General features: G+C 46.4%; 1 protein-coding gene across 1 annotated transcript in view; it reads left to right on the top strand.

The window, feature by feature from the left end:
- The window catches only part of LOC144818542 (alcohol dehydrogenase E chain-like), a 637,149-nt gene that overhangs the window by 248,669 nt on the left and 365,194 nt on the right, over window positions 1-23,286 (top strand). Inside the window, exon 3 of the mRNA XM_078676061.1 lies at window positions 4,094-4,232. Coding sequence (XP_078532187.1) covers window positions 4,094-4,232 — 139 coding nt within the window. The remainder of the gene's footprint in view (window positions 1-4,093; window positions 4,233-23,286) is intronic.

Here is a 23,286-nt window from a genome sequence, read left to right as displayed (position 1 = left end):
CGAGAAACAGTGGGTTGCCCCAACCCACCCCCCTGGGCCCGTGCTGCCAAAAGCCCAACATCTTTGTCCCTCAATTCCCCCTCTTCCAACTCATCATCATGAAAACTCCCACCGAAAGCTGCATCAGAAAATTCAACTTGATTACTTCCACTGGGCATAGCCCCATCACCAATACCCCCATCATAAAACTGCCAATCAATGGTCTGAAAGCTTTGTGGACAGAAAACTGTAGAAGAGGTATCCGCTCCAGATAGCCCCCCTGAAAGCCCACCACTGGAAACAGCCGTGGGGACAGTTCCCGGGCCCGTAGAAACTGCCAACAGCCGCCCAGCCGAAGGCGCAGATTGAAAACTGCTGCCGCTCAAGCCAGACGATGAAGGGTGCGCGACAACATGGTCCCTGAAAGCTGAACCGCAATTTTCCCCCAAGGGACGGCCCACCGACGCCAGACCATGGACACCTCCCGACCCAGTCGATTGACCCCCCAAGTGGCCACTTGGCCGCCCCCTGGGGACCGGGAACAAGGCTTGCCCCGGGTACTGGGGCGCCCCCTCGTTGAACAAACCCCTCATACCAGGAGCCGGGGGCGTGGGGATGGCAGCCCGAGGGCCAGGCAAACCGGCTGCCACAGCCGCAGTGGCCGGGGGGGGCAGCAATCTAGAGACAGTGCCCACTGGAACCACAGCAGGGGCAGGAGTGGGGACCACAGGAGGGGTTGGAGCCGGCAATGCAGCAGTGAGTGGCCCAGCACCGGCGTCACCCGTGTGCGGGGAGCCAACATCGCGGGGGGGGGCAGGGCCAGGCCCCAGCATGGCAGGAGAGAGCATAAAACACTGGCCATTAAGCCACAGGAGTGGGGAAACCCCCCCCGGAGAATTGGGCACCGTAACGGCAGGGACTACAGGCATACCGGCAGGGGGAGGGGTCGGCGCGTGCCCAAGGGAGTCCAGGCTCCGCCCCCGCTTTGGTTTAGGGCCCGCCTGCAGCCTCCCCGTCTTCCCCGAGACCAAGCCGCCTGAACGCGGAGCTTGACGGCCCGCAGAACGCCCCCGCCTCCCCCCGGGCGCCCCGCGGGAACCAGCACCAAGTAACTGGAATGCACATACCTGCTGGGGGGCGCCCGGGTCACCCGGCGGGGGCTCCACTGCAGCGACCGGCAAAACGAGCATGTGCCCGTCCGCAGGCGTGGCCGCCTCGCCGTCTTCCTCCTCCTCCGGGCCCGGGGTTAAACAAGCGTCCACGGCCCTGGAAACGCCCTCGGAAGCCTTGCGAGGTGGGCGGGCCAGTCCGACCCACGCCTCCGCTGGGACACCCGGCCGCAGCAGGTCCTCGCGCCCGGCATCGCAGAGGAACCGCACGGCCCTCCTGACCTCCTCCACGTCCTCCATGTGGTCAGAGAAAACCCAGGTACGACAAATACACGCCGCAAAACAACCTCCCTACACGCCTCCCGCCACGCAGTTGCTAATCCCCGCCTGACTTCCCCTTTTCAACCCTCTGCTAATCAGCCCCCCACCTGTTGATGTTCCTCGCGCGAACCTGCCCAGGGAGAGACCGGCTCGCGCCTGGCTCTCCCTGGGTCCCCCCTTATGTTCATCGAGTGCTTCAAACATACATTGACCATTGTCAACTTTACACATGATTATCAGGTGCTTTGTGCACATGCACAGACACTAAATTGTGTGTTATGTTTATCCTCTGGTTAAAACATACAAGTTAACTTGTGCTTAACAACTGCACTGACACTATAAGCGCTACACTGCATTTATCATGTGATTATCACATACAAGGACACTCGTTTACCTGTACCCATGTGTATATAATGTTCCTAGTGCACACAGACACAGTGTGTTGTATTTATGTGATGAATATAAGACAAGGTAGTTTAAAAAACACCTACGAAAGCCCTGTCCTATTGCCGAAATACGTTCAACTTTAACTATAAAATTACAAGTCTTCGAGACCCCGGACACCTATGTCGCACGTGCAGGGCCTGGTGCACGCCGGGCGTTAACCATGCTGAAAACCCTATAAAACAAGGCAGCCTCAGCATTATTCCTTCACGCTGCCCTAGCTGCACCATGAGTAGTAACCCGCTACGCCGGTATTAATAAAACAAGCACTCTGTGCACTTAATAACCCAGTCTCGAGGCCACTATTAAACAAATTTTTTATAATATCATGGCAACAGTGAGCTTGCACGAGCCAGTATAAGGCTATTAACGAGAGGACACTTCCCTCTGCAGACAAATGTTGCCATTATTATTCTTGCTGTCTACGAGACACTGCCCCACCGTAAAGCTATGTCCCTTGGCTGGGACGCTAGGAACCGGCCCAGATGTGAAAGCTGTCCTGTAAATATGGTGAAGTCAGGAACCGAACCTCCGACCTTCCTAATTATAACTGCCATATTAGCTCTTTCAAAACTACAATTAAATGCACGCGCAGGTACTCACATAGAGTACCTGCTTGCCCACAGGATGTGCCAAACTTTGCAGCCTACGCCTTTGCAGGCAGGTGTGGGACTACTTACACTGTGATCCCCGCTATCGAATGCAGCCATAGAAAACAGGGGGCATATTACCAAGGGCCTTATTGCCGCTTTAGCGGGAATTTTTCCCACTAAAGCGGCGATAATTCTATCGCCCTATTACCTAGCTGTCGCTAACACCAGTTAGCGACAGCTAATAGGCGATAGCAGGCATTTCACTAATGACATGCAAAGTGGGCGTGCCAAGATGTTAGCGACTGGAAGCAGTCGCTAACATCTTCATCACCTATTACCAACTTTTGGAAATAATCGCGCTAAGCGCGATTATCTCCAAAAGCTAACGCCTGCCCAGAGCAGTTCTTAGCCATGTTATCCAATGAAAGGTGGATAACATGGCTAAGAGCATTGTCACGATTATGCATGAATATCACTGATTTTACAGCGATATTCATGCATTTCCCACGATTTTTACCGCTTTTGAGATAAACCTTGATAATATCAAGGTATCTCAGCGGTAAAAATCGTCAGAGCGTGGTGATATTTTAATACCCGCTAACCAAGCTTAGCGATAATTATCGCTATAGCTTGGTAATATGCCCCCAGCTTCCTTTGCAGGCTCATTAGCTACGATACGCCCCGCCTTTCTCTGAGCTGTTTTTGCTGTTGCTTCAGTGGACAAATTTACCCTTGACTTAGGAAATGCACATTCAACAAAATATCATCAGTTAGTATGATTTTAATTTAGACCACACACAATCGGGTTCTCTACGATGTTGATTTTATCAGAAATTAAAGTAGGTAACACAAATATCACATGTCCGTACCAGTGTATATTTCACATTACCGGTGATAGTGTTCGACCAATTAGCAGTAATCGTCAATACTTTGAACCATAGTCCTCCGTGACAAAGTGCCCTTCCCTCCACTGGGTATGAGTTGAGGGGGTGGGAATATCAGGATGGAAATAAATACTCCTGTTTGTCGATACTTGAGTAGGGTAGCTGTGGCGAAAGGCAGCATCCTCAGTGTTTAGTTCTGTGATGGGCAAGCTGGGTGAAGGCCCGGGGTAATGTTTCCATATTAAGCTTAACTTGATGAGAGTCTCTTCTGATAAAACAGTGCATTTGCATTTGCTGATAAGTGAAAGTTAGTAAATTGTGACTGCCTAATTTGCTATAATTTGCTATAATTAGCCTGGCTTGCTGACAATGGATCTTTTAAAAGAATTTTAGGATTGTTTAATCATTTTCTTAAAGTTTTTATTTTAACTTATATTTTTAACTATTTTCTATTTTAAAGAATTTTTTACTTGTCAAAATGAATGTGCCTTTGCATTCCTATAACATTCGACACCAAGGTTTCCACGAGATTTGACTGTATATTTTACTGAGATACGTATTATTAAATTGTATATGTCTATGTGCTTTTATGGCTGTAAGAGCCGCAATAAAGATATTAATGAATGAATGTATGATAAAACAGTGTACTACAGGCCCATGATGCTTTGCACGGTGCTATGCAGTGCCATTTCTTCTGATACGCTGTCAAAAACACCCAAACATTTTACACAGTGACTACTTTCATTTTCATTTATCTTTACAGATGGTCGCCTCTAGCATTTGTCGCTCAGATGATCATGCGCTCGAAGGTCTTTATGCGAACATATTTCCTGTGATTTTGGGCCATGAAGGTGCTGGAATTGTCGAGAGCATTGGAAGAGCAGTGACCTCAGTACAACCAGGTGGGGTCAACTTGCTCCATAGTGGCCTTTATTGTACAAATGCATTGAGGTAGCAGGAAACCTTGAAATCCCTGTGTGAACATTTCTGATGTATTTTACAAAGTTACTGAATGAATAATTTCTTTATTCGGTTTTTAAAGTACATGAAAAACCATAAAAGCAGTATGAATAAAAACAAGATTATACATCAATATAAAAAACTGTTACAATTCATAAAAGAAGAACACAGTGACCATGCGAAACTTTAGGGCACCCTGTATCCTGCTGACTAATACATAGAAATACTAGTTTCTATAATTCACTAATTCCCATAGGGCGAAGATTTTAAAGATTTGCTCTGTGTTTAAAAATACATTTCAGAAATGTCACAATGTATTTACAAGTCCATTCAGAGTCTAAAAACTGGAGTCGCAGCATAGCTGGGTGACATCTTCTAAAGCCCATTTTTTTAAGAATCGGGAACAATCAAAGCCTACGGTGACCATCATAACATTTACAAAGCAAAACAGTGTGAATTGTTGACTGTGCTGATATTCTATCACATGGCCAAGGTAACAGAATTTGATCCCAACTGTTTTGAACTGGAAAGGCCACCAGTCTATGGAAGATATTGAATCTAAATCTTACCAGCAGAAATCGCTCAAAATGTGACACTACATACGTTAAATATGGCTGAATTGAAAGGGTGACCTGTATCGCCATCGAGTGTTGTACAGAAGGTTTTCTTGCTTCTGTGGCCATACGCAATACTTCTACGTGGCCCAATGCCCTCACTTTCAAATCTTTCCTGGATATTTCGGAAATCCTATCAGGGGCGGAATAATAGTCTCCAAGCCCTATGTCAGTCAGAAAAATTTTCACGGATAGAAGCCAACTAATTTTGACTGAGTGGTCTAATGACATGCAATCTGCCACTATTTGCTTTGTAAGTGAGTTTTTTGTTGAGGTCCATATTCGACGCCACAGTAAAAGCAGTTGTATTTTTGCTAGATCCACCAAGTACGGGATCCCCAGTTGCGCATGGCACGCAAACGTAGAAACGCATTTGGGTGCCGCTAATAAAAATCTTAAAAAAGTATTCTCTGCTACTTGAAAGGGACTAGTATTGGCGTGCCCCCACAGTCCAGCCCCGTACAAGGCAACCGTTTGACATTTGGCTCTATAGATGTGTAACAGCTCTACGGGTGGCCTTTTTCCCAGCTTTTGTGAAAAACGTATAAGCGCAGCAATAGCTCGCATCAAGTGGTGTTTCCTGGCTTCAACTGCAGATTTCCAATTTAGTCTGTCATCAATTATGATGCCTAGATATGGATATTGGCCAGTAACTTCAAGTCTTTCCTTATCAAGGAATATAGCTTTTCCCCCTTTTTTCCCTGATCCTGCTACCATTACATATGTTTTTTTTATATTTATTCGAAGATCAAGGTTCCCCATGAAGGTTGCATACCTATCCAGAGCCTTCTGTAATTTATGTGGGGTGCGGGCCAGTATCACTGCGTCGTCCGCGTAGAGCAGAGCGGGTATCGGGCGGTCTCTAGCATGCGGGAGGTCCTGGGCCCCCTTCAACATTGCCACCTCCAATCCGTTTGTATAAAGTGAAAAAAGGAAGGGGGCCAAGACACAACCTTGCCGGACACCACGCTCTATTCTAAACGACTCCGACAGCTCGCCTTTTACACCAAAACGCACCCTCGCAGAGGCATTCGAGTAGAGTTCCCTGAGGAAACCAATCAGAGCAGCTTCAACACCCATTTTTAAAAGGACAGACACCAGTTTTGCGTGGGAAACACAGTCAAAAGCAGCAGACAGGTCGACATACACCATATACAACCTGCCCTGCTTTGCACACACGTATTTACTCAGGAGCATTGATAAATTTAAGGCTTGCTCAATCGTCCCAAAACCCTCCCGAAATCCAAACTGAAGATTAGAGAGACTCCCGCCATCGTCCGCCCACTGCTGTAAATGCTCAAGCACTACTCTCCCTGCCACCTTGCCCAGCGAGTCCAGCAGAGAGATCGGGCGATAACAGGACACCTCATGCCTGTCTCCTTTCTTAAATATTGGGACCATGATGGATTTAGTCCAGGATGGCATCAGACCGTTTTTCAATACTGCCATGAACACCCTGGTCAATATGGGGCCCCACAGATCTATTTTATACCTAAAAAAGTCAACGGGGACCCCGTCCGGACCCGGGGCTTTGCCATTTCTGCTTGCTTCCAACGCTTGGAGGACCTCGGTTAAGGTTAGTTCTAGTGGAATGGGATAAGTCACTGTCATTGGGCTATCGTTGTGTACTTCGTTAGCCCATTCTGATTCCTGGCCCTTCATAAATATTTTTGAAAAATTATCCACCCAAACTGAACCTTCAATAGCCACTTCAATGGATGGGAGGGCTCTGCGATCTAGTAGAAATGGGGTTTTTACCACTCTCCAGAATGCCTCACTGTTCTTGTCTAGAGAGCTTTCATGGAGTTGGTCCCATAAAGCTTGTTTTAATCGGCTTTCCTTTCTTTGCATACCTTATTGTAATTCTTTCTTAAAATTCTTATGTCCTCTTGATCCCTATTCGTTTTTTTTAGGGCCGTTTTCAGTTTCTTATGTGCTACTGTACAATTGTGATTAAACCATCCTATTTTCCTGGGACTGTCACTTTTTATTTTGACAGTTAGTAATTCATTTACTTTCTCCAGGATTGCCTTGAAATTATGTAGGACTTCCTCCTCCGAGGATCCCAAATCTAGGCACTTATCTATAGAAGGGTAGACTGCCCCTATCACTTTTCTTGTTAAATCCCCAGCATCTACCTTATGCCACCTTATGGAATATCCATTTGTCTTAGCCAAATGCAAGGTGTTCTGAGTTAACGCACTGGCTAGGATCTGTGGAGTGGCATGGGCCTGGTCCAAATAAAATTCTAGGGTAAGGGCGGAATGATCACTAAGTGTATTCACCAATATCTCGAAACTCGTGACTCTATTAGCCAATGTATTGGATACTAAAATATAGTCTATTGTAGTCTCGCAACCCCTTCCCAAGAAAGTTGGATCTAACCGTTGGGATGTCATATTTAATGTGTTCACCACCGTAAGACCCAAATCAGAAAGAGCTTCATTCATGTATACCCCCATAGGAGTATGAGTGAAATGGACGACTGGCTCTTCTTGTTCATCCACCAGGCCACATATGTTACTATTGCTGCGAGAACAGGGGTGAAGATTAAAATCGCCCCCCCATACTATGCTTACACTAGGTCTGGCTCCTACCTCTTGTATCAGATGGGAGAGTTTTTGGCGTAGGGAACCCAGGACATTCAGAGTCTGTCCTTCCGTGACATTATTATAAAAGTTGAGCAGAAGGATAAACTGAGTAACTGGTAGTTTATATCCAAGTCAAGGACTTTTATTTCCAATCCCTGGATTGTATTTGCTATGAAGATTGACAAACCTCCCTTCGCCCTACCCGAAGTGGCCACCAGTGCAGGAGTAAAGTAAGTCTTATATCCCGCTAGGTGCAGTTCTGTCATGGCCCATGTCTCCTGGAGACAAATAACACTATAGTTTTGAACAAAGTTCAATGCACTTCCGTCATCAACCTTTGTACGAAGACCCACTACATTCCAGGACATGAGTTTAAGTTTAGGTAATTTTCCTTCGTTTGCTGGTAAACTGTCCTTGGGAGGGGAGTGATGGATACCCAACTGCGCCTCGTCTAAGTGTGTCTCCGCACTAGTTTCTTTTATATGTTGGGTTACATCTCCCGCGGGAGTTCCGATGTTATTTTGTCCTATCGTGTTTTTTGTTCTCCCAATAGATTGCAGTAATGGGGGTTTGACCATATTGTCATTCTCATGTATGTCTGGGACCCCTGCCATTAAGGTTCAACAATTACAGGTTTAAAAAGAGTACCAGTTTTCCTGGGGTGGAGTCAATCCACACCTTCCATCCCATAGAGCATCGAAAAGTGATTAAAAGTCGGTGTATTAAAACCTTGTTGCTCTATGTTAAAGTTTTGGAAGCCCTGATTTAGAGGGAATCTTTGTGGGTAAAGAAGCCTTTGATTAGAACCATGGTATTCTATACCATGCCTACTTAAGCTCTGTCTTCCTGGTATGTATTCTTTAGGGTATGGGGCTGACGTCTGTGGATAGAAGTAACTGAGATAGTGCGTAGAGATATATTCACTACCCCGCGCATCATACCAGTCACCAATATGCCTCACGGCTCTATGATCTTTGAAATTTACAATGATAGCGTCCCCATTCCTATCTTTAGGCCTCGATCCGACCCAATTTACGCGCCTTACACTAAGGATTTCTCCATTCACATGGGCCGGCAGAGGTCTATTATTGCACAACCAGTATATTAATTTGTTTCTTAAGGCGCGATGATCTTCCTTTATTCCCCTGGTGAGCACAGGAACTCCTGCCATAACAATTACATAAGGAGCAGATTCTGGTGGCAAGTCAACTCTTTTGTTAAATGATCTATATGTATTTTGAGGGGCAGTTACTTCATTTTCCTTATCTGTCCTATTGTCCTTATTTCCAGGAAGTTCCAATTTTTTCCCTAGTCCCCTAGTCTCCCCCTTTTGGTTGCTCACATTTTGTTTAGGTGCAACTTTAAGAGATGACAGCTTCTGTGACAAGGAAGGTGTCTGTACTTTTTTGGGGGATTTACGTGGTAATTTATGGGCTGGATTTTTTGCCTTTATAGTTACTGTAGGGCAAGGGAGGTTTTGTGTAGTGGACAACTTCGGGTTTGTATTAGTAACCGGAGGATTATTAATGGGCAAACCTTTTGCCAAATCAGCAAGTATCAATGAGTTCCCTCCCACCTGCTTCTCAATCTGGTCTAGTTTTGTGGTGATCATCCTGGTTCTCTCTAAAAGTGGGAGCATCAAGGATGTAACTAGAAATTCAATTTTCCCCAGGAGGCTGCCTTCCTCAGTTGGACACTCAGGAGAATAGGAGGTTATTCTCGGAAAAATAGGGAGCTGTGGAGCAGCTGACATGGACGGATTCAGGGTCTTCTTTTGTACTTTTGCTATTTTTACTTTAGGAAATTTCGGAGAACCGCCCCCTATTTCCTCACTAGCAGAATTTGTCTTCACTGGGGTTCTTGTAGTCAGGTTAGAGGGGATGAAATGGGTAGTCTTGGAGAATCTGATAGACCAGTGCTATCACTACTTGAAGATAGACTCAAAGGTGATGAAATACTATTTGAACTATCTAGATATTCTTCATCCTCCACAAGCCTAATTCCCTCCCCTGCAGAGTTAGTAGGTGCCGGGGAAGGTACCGACCCTATCTTCCCCAATGATGATCTCTTCCCCGTTATTAGGTCCAAGGAGAAACGCTTTTCTGTAAAAGCAATTTCCTTTTCAAGTATGTTACTAGCTCTCTTAAAAAAGTGATCAAGGGTACCCGTGGCCACCCGGTTTGAAGTCTTGAGGGTAGTGGTATGGCGAATCTTCCCCGAGCGCAGTGACATAATGTCAGCAAACAATACTAACCAGCACTTTGTAATTAATAACACAATCGTACCTAATCACGACAACAATATTTCACTGAAGATATTAATATCTATCAAGTCAAGTGTAAGCAGGCGACAAATGAAAGAAAGGGGGCCCAGCCCAACCTTGAACGACCTTGGACGGCCTTAGACGGCCCGCCCTTTGCACGGGCTTAGCCCAGCGCCCGCCCGCGCGCGTCCAGCTAACGCGGACGTAAGTGTTGTTTAAGTATAGAAAGGAAGGGGCGGGAAGAGGCCCCAGCTGCAGCGTAGATGGTAGGTGCTATGCAGGCTGGGCCTCGCAGTCCCACCCGTGGTCCTTGTTTCACGGCAAAAGTCAGGAGAGCTCCCAGGGTCCAAGGTGGTCCATGCTGCCAAGAGTCAATAAGGCGGTGATTTTAAAGCGGTTAGCAGACCTTTCAATACGGGCTGCTGATTGTCCTTACAAAAGCGGCTACGAGCGGCTCCCGCGGAGCGGGGGCCGCAAGCCGTAATAAGGCTGCCGGGAGGAAGGGGCGGGTAGAGGCCCCAGCTGCAGCGTAGATGGTAGGCGCTATGCAGGCTGGGCCTCGCAGTCCCACCCGCGGTCCTTGTTTCACGGCAAAAGTCAGGAGAGCTCCCAGGGTCCAAGGTGGTCCACGCTGCCAAGAGTCAATAAGGCGGTGATTTTAAAACGGTGAGCAGACCTTTCAATACGGGCTGCTGATTGTCCTTACAAAAGCGGCAACGAGCGGCTCCCGCGGAGCGGGGGCCGCGAGCCGTAATAAGGCTGCCGGGAGGAAGGGGCGGGAAGAGGCCCCAGTTGCAGCGTAGATGGTAGGCGCTATACAGGCTGGGCCTCGCAGTCCCACCCGCGGTCCTTGTTTCATGGCAAAAGTCAGGAGAGCTCCCAGGGTCCAAAGTGGTCCACGCTGCCAAGAGTCAATAAGGCGGTGATTTTAAAACGGTGAGCAGTCCTTACAAAAGCGGCTACGAGCGGCACCCCTGTTACTGTATTGTACATAGTTCTCATAAAAATATCAATGGTATGGAAATTGCTATTGAGAGCTGTCAAGTAATAAGTATATTGTTAATTGGATTTATGTAACAAAAAGTCAGAGGCAAAGAAAGGCTGCCACCGATTATAATGGAAACAAGGAAAGGGGGCACAGAGCCCTATTTTCATTACTAGAGACAGAGTTGAGGTGCATTGGGCCACTCACTCCTCTACGCCACAGAACCACTAACCCTGTGGCACTATTGATAGGTACACTCCTGGTAACAGTCAATAGGATCATTCATGCTTCCCGTGGTTACGGGGACCAGCACAACAACAAACAACCCAATTTCTGTGTTCACTCTAAAGGTCTCGTGTTGTTTTGCACTTGTTGCAGTAGTGCTAAATGTAATTTTATTTATTGTTTCATAAAAAGGAAGCTTGGTTGGGTGCACTGAACGATGCATATTTTAAAACATAAAGTCAGCCATATTTTAACTGTGGTAACTTGTAAACACCAATTGTTGGAGATTTACAAGATTTGTCAGAATCTTGAAAGGAGTTAATAATAGTTCATCACAATTGAGATGTGCATATAAATAATGCAGTGAACATACTCTTTTTAACACAAATAATAGGATTGCGAAGGGCCGACGGTAAAATGGACGGGTAATCAATGTGGAAGAGAAGTGGCTGGCTGGTGAGGGAACTAGACAAGGAAAAATCTTCACCAGATTGGAATAATGAAAACTTACTGTAAGGTTTAGGGCCCTCATGCAGCCATACAACTGACACTCAGACACATAGGGGCATAATTACAAGCCCTTATCGCCACCCCAACATCACTTCCAGCGATGTTGTGGTGGAGATAGAGGCTTCGCTTTGTTTACAAGGCAGTGTTAAGCCACTTAACGTGGTTTAAGTCTGCCTTGTAAATTAGCCACCCTTTCATGCTGTACTTAGCGTGAAAGGGAGTGCAATGGGTGTTTCGGTCGCCGTTCCACCGCAACACCCATTGATTTTGACATTGGCCCTTATTTACATAGGAGGCAGTGCCAAAATTAAGACCAGATTAAACCTGGTCTTAAACAGGCAAAACGAGGAGAAATGCTTTATTTCTCCTTGTTTTTGCTGTTTCCATGTGTGATGCATTGTGCATTGTGCAGCGCCAGGATGCTCCTTTCGGAGCGGCAGTTCGAGCTTTACAAATTCCGGATACAAATACAAATACAAATACACACATAGAAACAGCAAAAGTCCATTGATTGTTTATGTGCAGGAACGTGACCCTTCCTGCACATAAACAATCTTTGAAATCAAGCATTTGCAATGCAATCGGTCTTGCCTTTGGGACCTTATATATATTTAGCTATGCAGCACATTAACCTGGGTGCTGAAACATATACTGTTCTTTAACATGGAGGGAAAATAAGCACCAAACTGCATGACACACCAGATATGGGAACACATGGAAAGAAATATTGCCTTTCAGCGGGAAATGTATAGTCCAAAGCGATGGTTTTAATATAAAATCAGGGCCTTCGGATGTCATAGCACTGAAAATACAAGATTTATAAAAATATTATTGTCTACGGGTGCTCTTGGAAGACAATTTCTATGGACTGGAATCTAGAGAATGTAAAAGTGATTCTGGTATTTTACTGACCTCTGCTGGTCGTTTTTTATCAAGACAGTTAAATAGAGGCAGTTGAACAGAAAAAAAGTCCCTAAGCGGAAGCAGACAAGTACTAGGGCTGATCTCCAGAGCCCACAAAGTACAAACACATATAAGTATAAACTAAAGTATATACAAGTGGTCTCGAATGCTCGACCTAAAAAATTACATTTTGTAACTTCTATGTGCGCTGCAGTAAGCAGCATACATAGAAGTGACAAAACACCATTTAAAGATTGTTTATGTGCAGGAAGGGACACCTTCCTGTACATAACCAATCTTCCCCTCAACACAGTCATTCTGGCACTATGGTGCAAGGGTGCCTGCTTTGGAGCTAGGCTCCTAAATTTAGCGCCAGTGCAGGGGGAATCACAGAGCTGCACCATGTTGTTGTAAATATGGTGCAGCCCTGCATATCTGAAGTGGCGGTGTGTGACGTTAAGCTAAGGAGGCTAACGCCACGCTCCGCCACTTCATTGTGAATATGCCCCATAGTGTATGGTACTGGAAGTGGCCCAGGGCACGTGCATCCGCCCCTTTTTATTTGCAAGGTCACCTGACACCTGTGATGGATGGGTGTGGGGTGAGTGTTGAGGCCAGGCCTTAGGGAGTGGTATGTTACATAGGGTATATACTGGAACACTAGGCAGTGTCCAGCAGATCTCTGCCTCCCTCCCAAACTTTATTGTAAAAGTAATAAACAAAGTCCAATCTTTGGGAAAGAACAAACAACAAAACGAAACATCACTGAGTCTCTTCAGGCAGTCCGCGTGGGCACTGTTGCTCTGTTCCGCCTGGTCTCACAGTGTTGGCGTCTATTTACACATTTCACTAGAATCGTGCATCAGGAACGGTGGCTGAGTCCACTGCAAAAATATAATTGAAAACACCCTTTCTCCATGGATGACCAACCTGCAAAGACAGAGGATGACATTGATGGATGGGAGTCTACCTTGAAGGCCATAATGCTTCCCATTGCCTGCTGGTAGAGCCGCTTCAGATTTCCATTTCATGCCAGGACTCCCCTCTTACAGGAACTTCCTTGAGCACTTTCTGCTGGGCTGCCACAGGACTGTGTGGACTGTGTGGGACCTCTTATAGTCTGCACAAATGCGTTGCTGAGGAACTGCCAACAGGACCACATCCAAGTCGATCGTGCAGCCACAAAGGGTGCACTGGCCATCAGGACTCCGGTGCACGTACCTTCATCAGGTAGTCTTTTTTTGTTTAAATGATTTTTATTAACTTTTTCTTTTGTTTGTTTTTGCACATTGGTCAATAAGACATACAGTCAGCATGGTACTCAAGTAGCACAGAAATGAATTGCCAGAGGTTAGGCACACTTGGACTGAGTACAATATAGCAATGAAAATTCAGAATACATCAAATACATTCAAGTTTACAGCAATGCCTTAAGAAAAAGCAGGATGGCGCTGCCAAGGTGCGGCTTTGGGTAACATGCAAAGAATATAATTAGCAGGGCATATTGGTAGGGCATCACTGATGCAACAGGCGGAGAAAGGGAGGAAAGAGAACAGATTGCCAGTGACAGTGTACAGCTGAGTTGATGGCTACATGACAATGAAAGATTCAGTACGCAGTAATTACATCAAAGCTTGCGGCAATATCTCAGGAAAGACAGAGTGATGCTGGCAAGTCGCAGCATCAAGTATCGTGTGAGCAATGTAGGAGCAGTGCAGTTTGCCTTCATCAGTTAGTCTTTGTGTGACCAGTCTCCGTCCACGACCGCAGTGCATCCTGATGCCTGTCGTGGAGCTGCTGCAGACACATCTCTCATGTCGGGATTCTCCTCTCACCAGAATTCCCTGAGGCCCTTGCCCCTGGATTGCCACGGGCCTGTGTGGATTGTTCAGAACCCCTTAAAGGTCCCAAAACTGAGATCACTAAAGAAGTCTGAAAAGGGACACAACCAAGTCTTGTGTAACCCCAAAGGACAATGATACGGTTGAGTATGTTCTCTTAAGCAGGCTTCAGTTTCACTGGGTATAATGTTTTCTGCCTCCTATGACACCAGGGGCACCTTGCTACTCTCCAGGTATTTCACAGACATGGTGCGCCACATTGGATGTGCGGAGCTTCCTAGGTAACTTATATGATGCCCTTGATACTGATGACAATTTGTGAGACTGTCAGTGATCTTCCATGTGACAAGTCTGTCACACTCTTCTCTCTCCTCTTCCTTCATGTTCTTCTTTGCGATGTGGTACTGTGGCCTCGTGCCACCCTCTTCTGCTCACCCCTATTACGTGTGAGGTGGCATCGTGCCACTCTGCTTCTCCTCTTTCCTCTTCTTCTTTGTGATGTGGCATTCTGACATCTTGCCATGCTCTTCTTCCTTTTGCTCTTCCACGATGTGGCATTGTGCCACTCTCGTCTCTCTTTTGATCAGGCCTCTAGATGTGATGGACACTTTACATGGACCTCCCTGGTTATGTACTACTCCTAGGACTGAGTCTCTTCTCCTCTGTCTCCTGACCAGGCCTCTCCCTGTGACCTGCTCTTCACAGGGACCTCCCTGGCCACGTCCTGTCCTCTCTGTAGGACCTGACTCTTGTCCTGTTGGTAGGACATGACTCTTTTCCTTGTAGACCTTGCACAGGTCTTCTTTTCCTCATAGACCTCTCATGGGTGTTCTATCTCCCAGTGGACCTCTCATAGGTCCTGTCCTTTCCCTCAGGGATCTTCTTGATGCTCCAATCCCTGGTTGGAGGGTCACCCTTCCTCCTTTGCCTCTTCTTCACTTAAGGATGCACTGCTTGCACCTCGGGGCTAAGCCGTCACAGCACTAGGTCCTTCCCAAGTGCACGCATGCTTGTCAAGGTAGGTCGCTCAGTGTGACATACTCGGTGGGCCAATGATGGCTATTCTGTGCTGGAGTGGCCTTTGTTGTGTAACAGTCCTTCTTGTTCTCTGAGGGCTCTCTCTCTCGCTCTCTCCAGGCCTGTTACTCTGTGCACCTCCGGCCGCATGCTCTCAGTCTTTCTCCATAGGCAGCCTCTGCTGGCACCTTGCGTGCCTGGTCCTCTCTTCGGGAACTTCTTCTCCTTGTCGTGGGCCTCTTCTCTCAGGCCGACGCATACTCAGCCTTATCATGTGACACAGGACACAGGCAGTACTTGCAGACTGATGACCTAGGCCTTGCATAGGGGAACACCCACTTCTGCTGCTCTACTTCCTTTCTTCTTCTTGGGTGCTGCCTTTAATTTCACTCAGTTTGCTTTCCAATCCTCCTGGCAGCTTTCTTGGCGGTGATAGCTGTGGGTCCCTTGTGGGGGTCAGCAGTTTCTTCTTACTGGAGTTCAGAGTCTCTACCCTTTTAAAACAACAGGCAGCCAGCAGTGGGCATGTGGCACCCTTTTGCCCAGTCTCTAGCTGTTGCTGGTTGGAGCATAGGGCACTACCAGCCGTCTTTCCTTTTGATGCTTCCCTCTCAGTCATATGGCAGCCTCAAGTGCAAGATGTCCGGCAGGGTTGACTCTCCCTTCACTGCTGCAGTATTTTAAACCTTCCATCTACCTCTGCAGGCTGATGCGCAATGCCAGGAGCACTCACAATGTGATGCCAGTCACTTCAGGCACAGGCCGCCGCAGCCTCACTGACGCTATAGGGCTGCGCTACTCCTCACGAGCCTGCAGTCTTTTGTCAGCACGTAGCATCATGTGGCAAAGTTTCTGAGGCATCACTGGCACGCGCCATAAGAGCTGTAGCAGGTACGTTGTCATCGCGCTATCTACTTGGGGCCATTGCTTTGTGAACAGAGTCCTCTTTTCAAACCCGCTGTGGCAGTCTCTCTGCACCCACAGGCAGCACTGGGTTGAAGCTGCAGTAAAGTGAGCGGTCGGAGCTGCCACATTCAAGTCATTCACTAGGTGCTGCTGCTTCTTCACTACAATCTCTAACTGCCAATCTTCCTTAATGTGGCAGCTTCCCTTCTTCCACAGGTGCTTTCTTACCGGGTGACCTGATGCACTTGAAAGTCTATCAGGCGGCCCTCTTCCTAATTCTGTCACAGTATGGTGCACTGTGCTATGCTACACAGTCTTCAAACACCTCCTGCTGGTTTCTGCAACACTGCGGACTTCCTACTCACAGTCAGGGCTGCAATGTTTTCCTGTTTTGACTGGCCTCTACCTGCAAGGCTGGTCATTCATTTGCGCGGCGCCATAGTCCTCACCCGCCGGGTGCAGAGTGCTGGCTTCGGTACAGGCTACATTTCCCCCCTGGCCAAACTTCTGAGCCACTGCATGCCTACATGTGGTTCAGACATGCTCGTCGCCATTGTAAGGTTAGGTCCTCATGCAGCCATACAAATGACACGCAGACACATGGGGGCAGATTTACAAGCCCCTTGCGCCATTTTTAACATGGGAAAAGTGACACAAAAGTGGCGCAAGGGGCTTGTAAATCTGCCCGATAGTGTTTAATACTGGAACTCGCCCTAGGCACATGCGCCCAGACCCTTTTATTGGCAGGGTCACCTGACCGGTGACACCTGTGATGGATGTGTGTGGACTGAGTGTTGAGGCCAGCCCCCAGGTAGTGGCTGGTGACATAGAATATATGTTGGAACACTATACCGTGTCCAGCAGATCACTACAATTATGTGGTAGAAGGAATCATATAATTATGCATGTCTCATACTCAGGGAATGGGAGGAGGAAATATTGGAAGGAATCAGAGCATTGGACATTGCAGGTTAAAAGCAAATAAGTCAGCAGAATAATGTGCCGGGCACCATTCACTCAAGTGAACACAACACAACTTCTGTTGTGCGTGTGTACTGCGTGGAGCGTGACCCCATGTGACCGAGGGAGCAGAGACGCGAGAGACGCGAGTCCCGACTCGCCATCCAACCCCTCGACCTCCGGCCCGTGAAACCCGGCTGACAGAGAAAGTTAAAGGAGCCAGAAGGCGAAAGATCCGCCACCCGGCCTGCGGCCCGCGGCCCGCGGCCCTACCGGCCGCGATAGCCGGCACCTGGCACCAGCATTAAATATATAGAGGACAAAGACAGGAGAATTGACCCACCTCTCGGCACCGTGACCCCCGGTCCCCCCCTGGCCTGCGACTCCCTGCATCAGGTATAAGTGGAGAGGCAGGGAGAGACGCCTAAAGCCTGAAGGGTGTGCGAGCGACAGGAGTGCTGCTAATTAACGTGTTGAATTGCAAAATTTGCTGTAAAGAGGAATTCCGTCCTTTAGAAGGTTACTCTAAATACAAAATAGAGAAGAGCACGGGCACGGCGCTGGTACACACAAAGCAGAACAGAGGTAAGTGGGAAAATTGGAGTCTTCTCCTTTCCTCCCTTTTCATTTATCTCTTTTGTTTTTATTTTTAAATACCTTAACTGGCCACTCCTGTCCTGAGGACTGTGTTTGGAATTAAGGGGTTGCACCAGTTGGGGTACAGAGAAGTTGTTAATTCCAAGTTTAAAGAGAGTAACTGATGGCTCCAAGGAAGAACAAAAGTGCACTAGGACAGACAAAGATATTAAAAGACCCCCCTATGGACCAAAATGCATCAGGAGGAAGCCCAGTGTGCCCAGGGACAAAAACTAAATCAAAACGTATACAGAAGAAAAAAGAGAAAATACCCAAGGAGCCACCGCAAGTGGGAGATAAAGGGGTATAGCATCAAACGCCCTGAAAGACTTTGTGGGAAAGCACGTTAAAAGGGTTTTCTCACCAGTCAAGCCCCCTGCACCCGACCCTGAAATAGCCGGGGAGTACCATGGAAGGGATGTTCCTCCCTTATTGTTGACGAACAAATGATGGACTCTGCAAACTGAATTAACCAATCCCTACAGTCTTTAATAGCTTCTAATGGACCTGCAATGACACCTCGACTATCCTCGTCACCAAGGCGGTCCTTACTTCATGGCCCTAAGGAAATAAATAGTGAAGACCTATGGCAAGAGGAGGAAGAGGGTTCTGCCATGGACGAAAGTGTGAAGGGACATGAAGTGGATGATGAGCATAGTATAGGGTCCAAGGGCACTAATGACTGTAATCAATGGCTGCAGCCTCACTCAGAATCTTCCACAACTCCGGTCTCTTCAATGTTGGAATTAATGTTATTGTTGCAAAAAGGACTCCAGGGGATCCTGGAAGTTACAATGTTAAACCATGATATTTTAAAAACACAGAATTCGTACCTTTCTAAAATTCAGGGGGAACTACAAGGAATAAGGGGCCAAATGCCTGTAATGTTAAGACCTGTTCCAGACCCCGAGCATACAACCCCAACTGCGGGGGGGAGGGGATCGGGACCACAGAACATCCATCGGCCAACCACAATGTATACATCTCAAAAGGGCCAATGTTGGGTAAAAGAAGGGGCGGTTATATCAGATATGTTAGAAAAGGTGCGCAAAGAAAGGGAATAAGTAGAGTGGTAGGTAAAGGGAGAGAGATGGAGGAATCTCCAGTGGAACAACTGCCGAAATTAAAGGCCCCAAAAAGTATGAGAGAGAATGTGAGTAGAATAAATATTGGAAGCACAGAGAAACAAGTAAAGTGCCAAGCTAAAAAAGGTACTTGTAGTAATGAACAAAATTACAAGGAGAAATTGACTAGATGCATAAAATATGCTCCATGCAATACAATTAGAAAACCTGCTACAACTGTTGCCTTTAAAGAGCTACATCATTTGGGCAATATATCAGAGGATGGGGCTAGATCTAATACACAACAGCCACAAAGGGGGCCAAAATCAATAGAAATGGAGGCTAAAGGAAACCAGTGGCTGTACTTTGAACAAGTGAAAATGGGAAGGGGCGGGAAAAAAACGAAGAAGAGATCGTATCTAAATAGATCACTTCTCCTTAATTCATTCGCCCATTGCCCCAACTTAAAAGGAATCGGCTCAAAAGATCTCCGACAGGTGGGCTTTCAATCAACCCTTGATGGAAAAGAGCTTACCAGGGTACAAGTATACTCAGATCTGGTAAAAATTGCCATAGAGAAAGCAGAGGGTGAGATACAAAAAAAGGGATTCGGCTAGTACCCATTGAAGAAGTAAGGGTAGAATATAATAATCAGCAAGAAAAAGCCTTTCTAAAGCACCATGCAGGGCTTGGAAAAAGGAAAGTGAGAGTACTAGAAAGAGATGTAAGTCCAGGCCTGGGAAACCTTAACATAGTAATAAATAACTCAGCTCCTGAGGATTCTTGGAAGATTTGGAGCCTTAGTACCGCCAGGGCTTTCTCAGCGCTACCTTGACTAATCCAATAGGTTTGGGCCCCTTAGCGATGTAGAATAGGTAACAGGGCAGCCACATGGCTTAAAAACGGCCTCCTGGAATATAAATGGATTAGGAAATCAAATAAAGCTTGAATAGATAAAAGAATTGGCGAAAAATAACGAGATCATTTGTATTCAGGAGACCTGGCTATGTGGGGAGACCCCAGTAGTGGATGGGTTTCGTGAAGTTCATCGTCCGGCAGTAAAATCTAGGGCCGGCCGCCCCGCAAGTGGATTACTGATATCACTATCTACAAATCTAGTGAAAAAGTTATCCCAGCTCACTGTAACATGCAAATGGCTGTTTTGTTGTAGAATAACCCTAATTGCTGCTGGCAATAAGATAGAAAATGTTGTTGATCCTAAATGTATATATGCAATGGGGCACTCAGGAGTAATATGGTCTAGAAATTGGATATTTTAAGAATGATTTAGATTTATTGTGTGAAAAGTATGATTCTGATTTGATTCTGTTGGCAGGGGATTTTAACCATAAACTAAACCCAAAGCAGCAAGATCTTATGATTTTTGAAATTTTGAAGTCCTATGATATAAACCAAGCAAAGTTTCCTGAAAGTCTTTGCGTAATACATGATGTAAGTTTGGGAAATTATCTAGCAACCAAAAGTCTTTTCTGCTTGAACGGTAGGCTTCCCCATGACTGCCCAGCAAAGTAAACGTTTAAACAAGGGACACAAAATTGCCCCATAGATTATGTTTTCATGCCTGCATGGAATTTTAACTTAAGAAAGGGCTTTAGAGTAAATCATACAGAAGGTAGTGACCATAATATTCTAGAGCTGGTATACCTCCATCAGTCTGCCTGTGAGAAAGTAATCATACAACACATGGATTACCAAAGGCGTATTTCAACACGGTTAACAGAAAAATATATAGAAAAGTTAATCAGGCTACAACAAAACATTACTCTAGGAACTGTAGATGGATTAAACCTGCCCTGGTATATTGAAAAAATAAATCAAGTGGTACAAAGTATCAAGGTTGAACTTAGAATAGATGAAAAGGCCATCAAGAGTAAACAAATTACACAGGCCAAGCAAGGCAACTGGTTTAATATAGACTATTTAATCAAGAAAAGAGAACTAAGGAGAGAACAGTGCAGCTTGCGTAAACAATTTGATAAATCTAGGCAAAAATGTTGCCACGCTAAAGAAAGAATATACTACACTTCTCTATAGTACAAAAAGAGTCCATAAGGAAACCTGCTGGGGGAAATTGTTGGACGTGATCGAAGCAAAGAACATTTGACTGTTCTGGAAGCTAGTACAATCAGCAACAGAGTCTCCTGTCACTTCCATGAATTGTGTAGTAGAAGAGGGTGCCTGGGAGGATTACCTGAAGAAATTGTATTTCCCGGGCAGAGAAACTAAAGAGGAAGTATTAGGGGACTGGAGTGGTCTGGTGGATGATTTAAATCCAGACTTTTCAGTAGAAAACGTTCTAATTACAATACAAACCCTAAACTTAACAAGAGCTGCTGGCCCAGATAACTTCCCAGCTTTGATAATAAAGTCACGGACATCATGGTGGGCTGAATTTTTCTCTCTAATGTTCTCAGTAATCCTAGACACAGGGATGATCCCGATCAATTGGAAGGGTGCGATAATTAGGCCAATCCATAAAAAAGGAGATGTCTATGCACCCAGGAATTATAGACTAATTAACGTACTTGATATTGGTGAAAAGATATTTTCTAAAATAATATTAGGTAGGTTAAAGACTTGGGCAGAAGAGGGATCGATTATCCCAGTTGAACAAGGCGGATTTAAAGAAGGACATTCCACAATAGATCATTGTTTTGCTCTATGGGCCCTAGCTCGGAAATCGATAGAGCAAAATGGGAAGTTACACTGTTGCTTTGTCGATTTTCGGGCAACATTTGACTCTGTGGACCGTAGTAGACTCTGGGAAGATATGATAAAATATAGAATCCCGGATGGCCTATTGATGATCTTAAAAGAATTACATAGTGGGTATTGGGCCCAGATAATCAGAGACATCCAGGGCTTATTAACTCATAAGATAACTGTTGGGAATGGCCTAAGACAGGAGTGCGTATTGGCACCCCTGATATTCTCAATTTTCTTGGCAGATCTCCCTGCGACATTAGAAGTCGAAAGAAGTGCTAGCCCAAGAATGAGCGGTCACAAAGTGTCTTGTCTCCTATACGCAGATGATTTAGTGATCCTGGATCAAACAGAAATAGGACTCCAAAGGAAACTTAGGGGCCCATTATGATGTCGGGCGGATTGCCACGGCCAGGCTGGCGGTAGCCACCGCCAGCCTGGCGGGGGCAATCGCCCGACATCCACACTTGTTTTCCCCCCCGCCATATTAGTATGGTGGGGGGGGGACCTCGGCGGACGGAAAGACCGTCCGCCGCTTTTCCGCCCCGGTCGCCTTGCGGCTGGGGCGGAAAAGGTATAATATGGTGGCGGTGTCTATCAGACACTGCCAGCCATATTATGATTGTCATAAGGTGCCTTTCCGCGGCGGCGATGCCGCCACGGAAAGGCATGCGGTCTTCACTCTGGGGGCCCCCTGCGGGCCCCCAGAGTGAAGTTAAGGTGGGGGGTGCATACCTGTGGTACCCCCTTCATTTGCATTAACAAAGCGGCAGGCACCGCACAGTGCCTGCCGCTTTGTTTATGCAAATGCTGAAATGCATTTTTAGCATTGTGGCGGGCGGTGCAGAGAGCACCGCCCGCCACAATGCTAAAAATGCAGGATGTGCCCGCCACTGTGGCGGGCACATCCTAATACCCTCCACGGGACCCCCGCCCTTATGGCGGGCGGTCCCAAATTCCAACAGGATGGCGGGCGACCAAAGTCCGCCCGTCATCCTAATGACCCCTCTAATGTTTTCAAACACTACTGCGATAGGAAATATGGAAAAAACTAAGGTTCCATGTTTTGGGAAGAGTAGAAAGAATTTTAATTGATTCCTGGGCCACCACAAACTGGAGGTAGTTAAAGAATATAAATACTTAGGCCTCTGGTTCGATAGCGTGCTAAAATGGCGCACCCACTTGGAGGCACAAAAAGCTAAACGCCTTTTCGTCAATATGTGGGCTAAAAAAGTTTAACAAAGAATATGGCGATAAGACACACAGACCAATGCTAAAGGCATATGAAGCAATGATCCCCCCACAAGTATTGTATGGGGCAGAGGTATTATACTTGAGTGGTAAGCAGGGGTGGGATCAGGAAGAAGGAAATTTTTAAAAAATATTAATGTCTCTACCTAGCTGCACAATGGTTCAAGCAATCAGAATGGAACTAGGGATAACTTCCTGGAGTGTGCAGTCTCAAATGGCATTGCTAAGATTTTGGAAACGCCAGGACCCAGGAGTTGCACAGAAGGTCTCACAATGGTGTAGAGAGGAGATTCAAACAAGTAGCCTTGGTTGGGCAAAGAATGTGAGAAGAACCCTCCAGAAAGTAGCAGGGTGCCTTAACGTGAGACTCTCCCAGCACTTCCTGGTGGCCGATTTCACAAAGAGAATGCTTAGGGAACAAGGTCAGGCTTCTTCAAGGGCCCAGGACCTTGACTGTATGTTATTGAAAAAATCGGTCCAGTGGTTAAAGAACTCATGGGAAAATG

Source organism: Lissotriton helveticus, chromosome 2_1, assembly GCF_964261635.1.
Source record: "Lissotriton helveticus chromosome 2_1, aLisHel1.1, whole genome shotgun sequence".
Taxonomy (NCBI): domain Eukaryota; kingdom Metazoa; phylum Chordata; class Amphibia; order Caudata; family Salamandridae; genus Lissotriton; species Lissotriton helveticus.
This window is presented reverse-complemented; position numbering and strand designations above follow the sequence as displayed.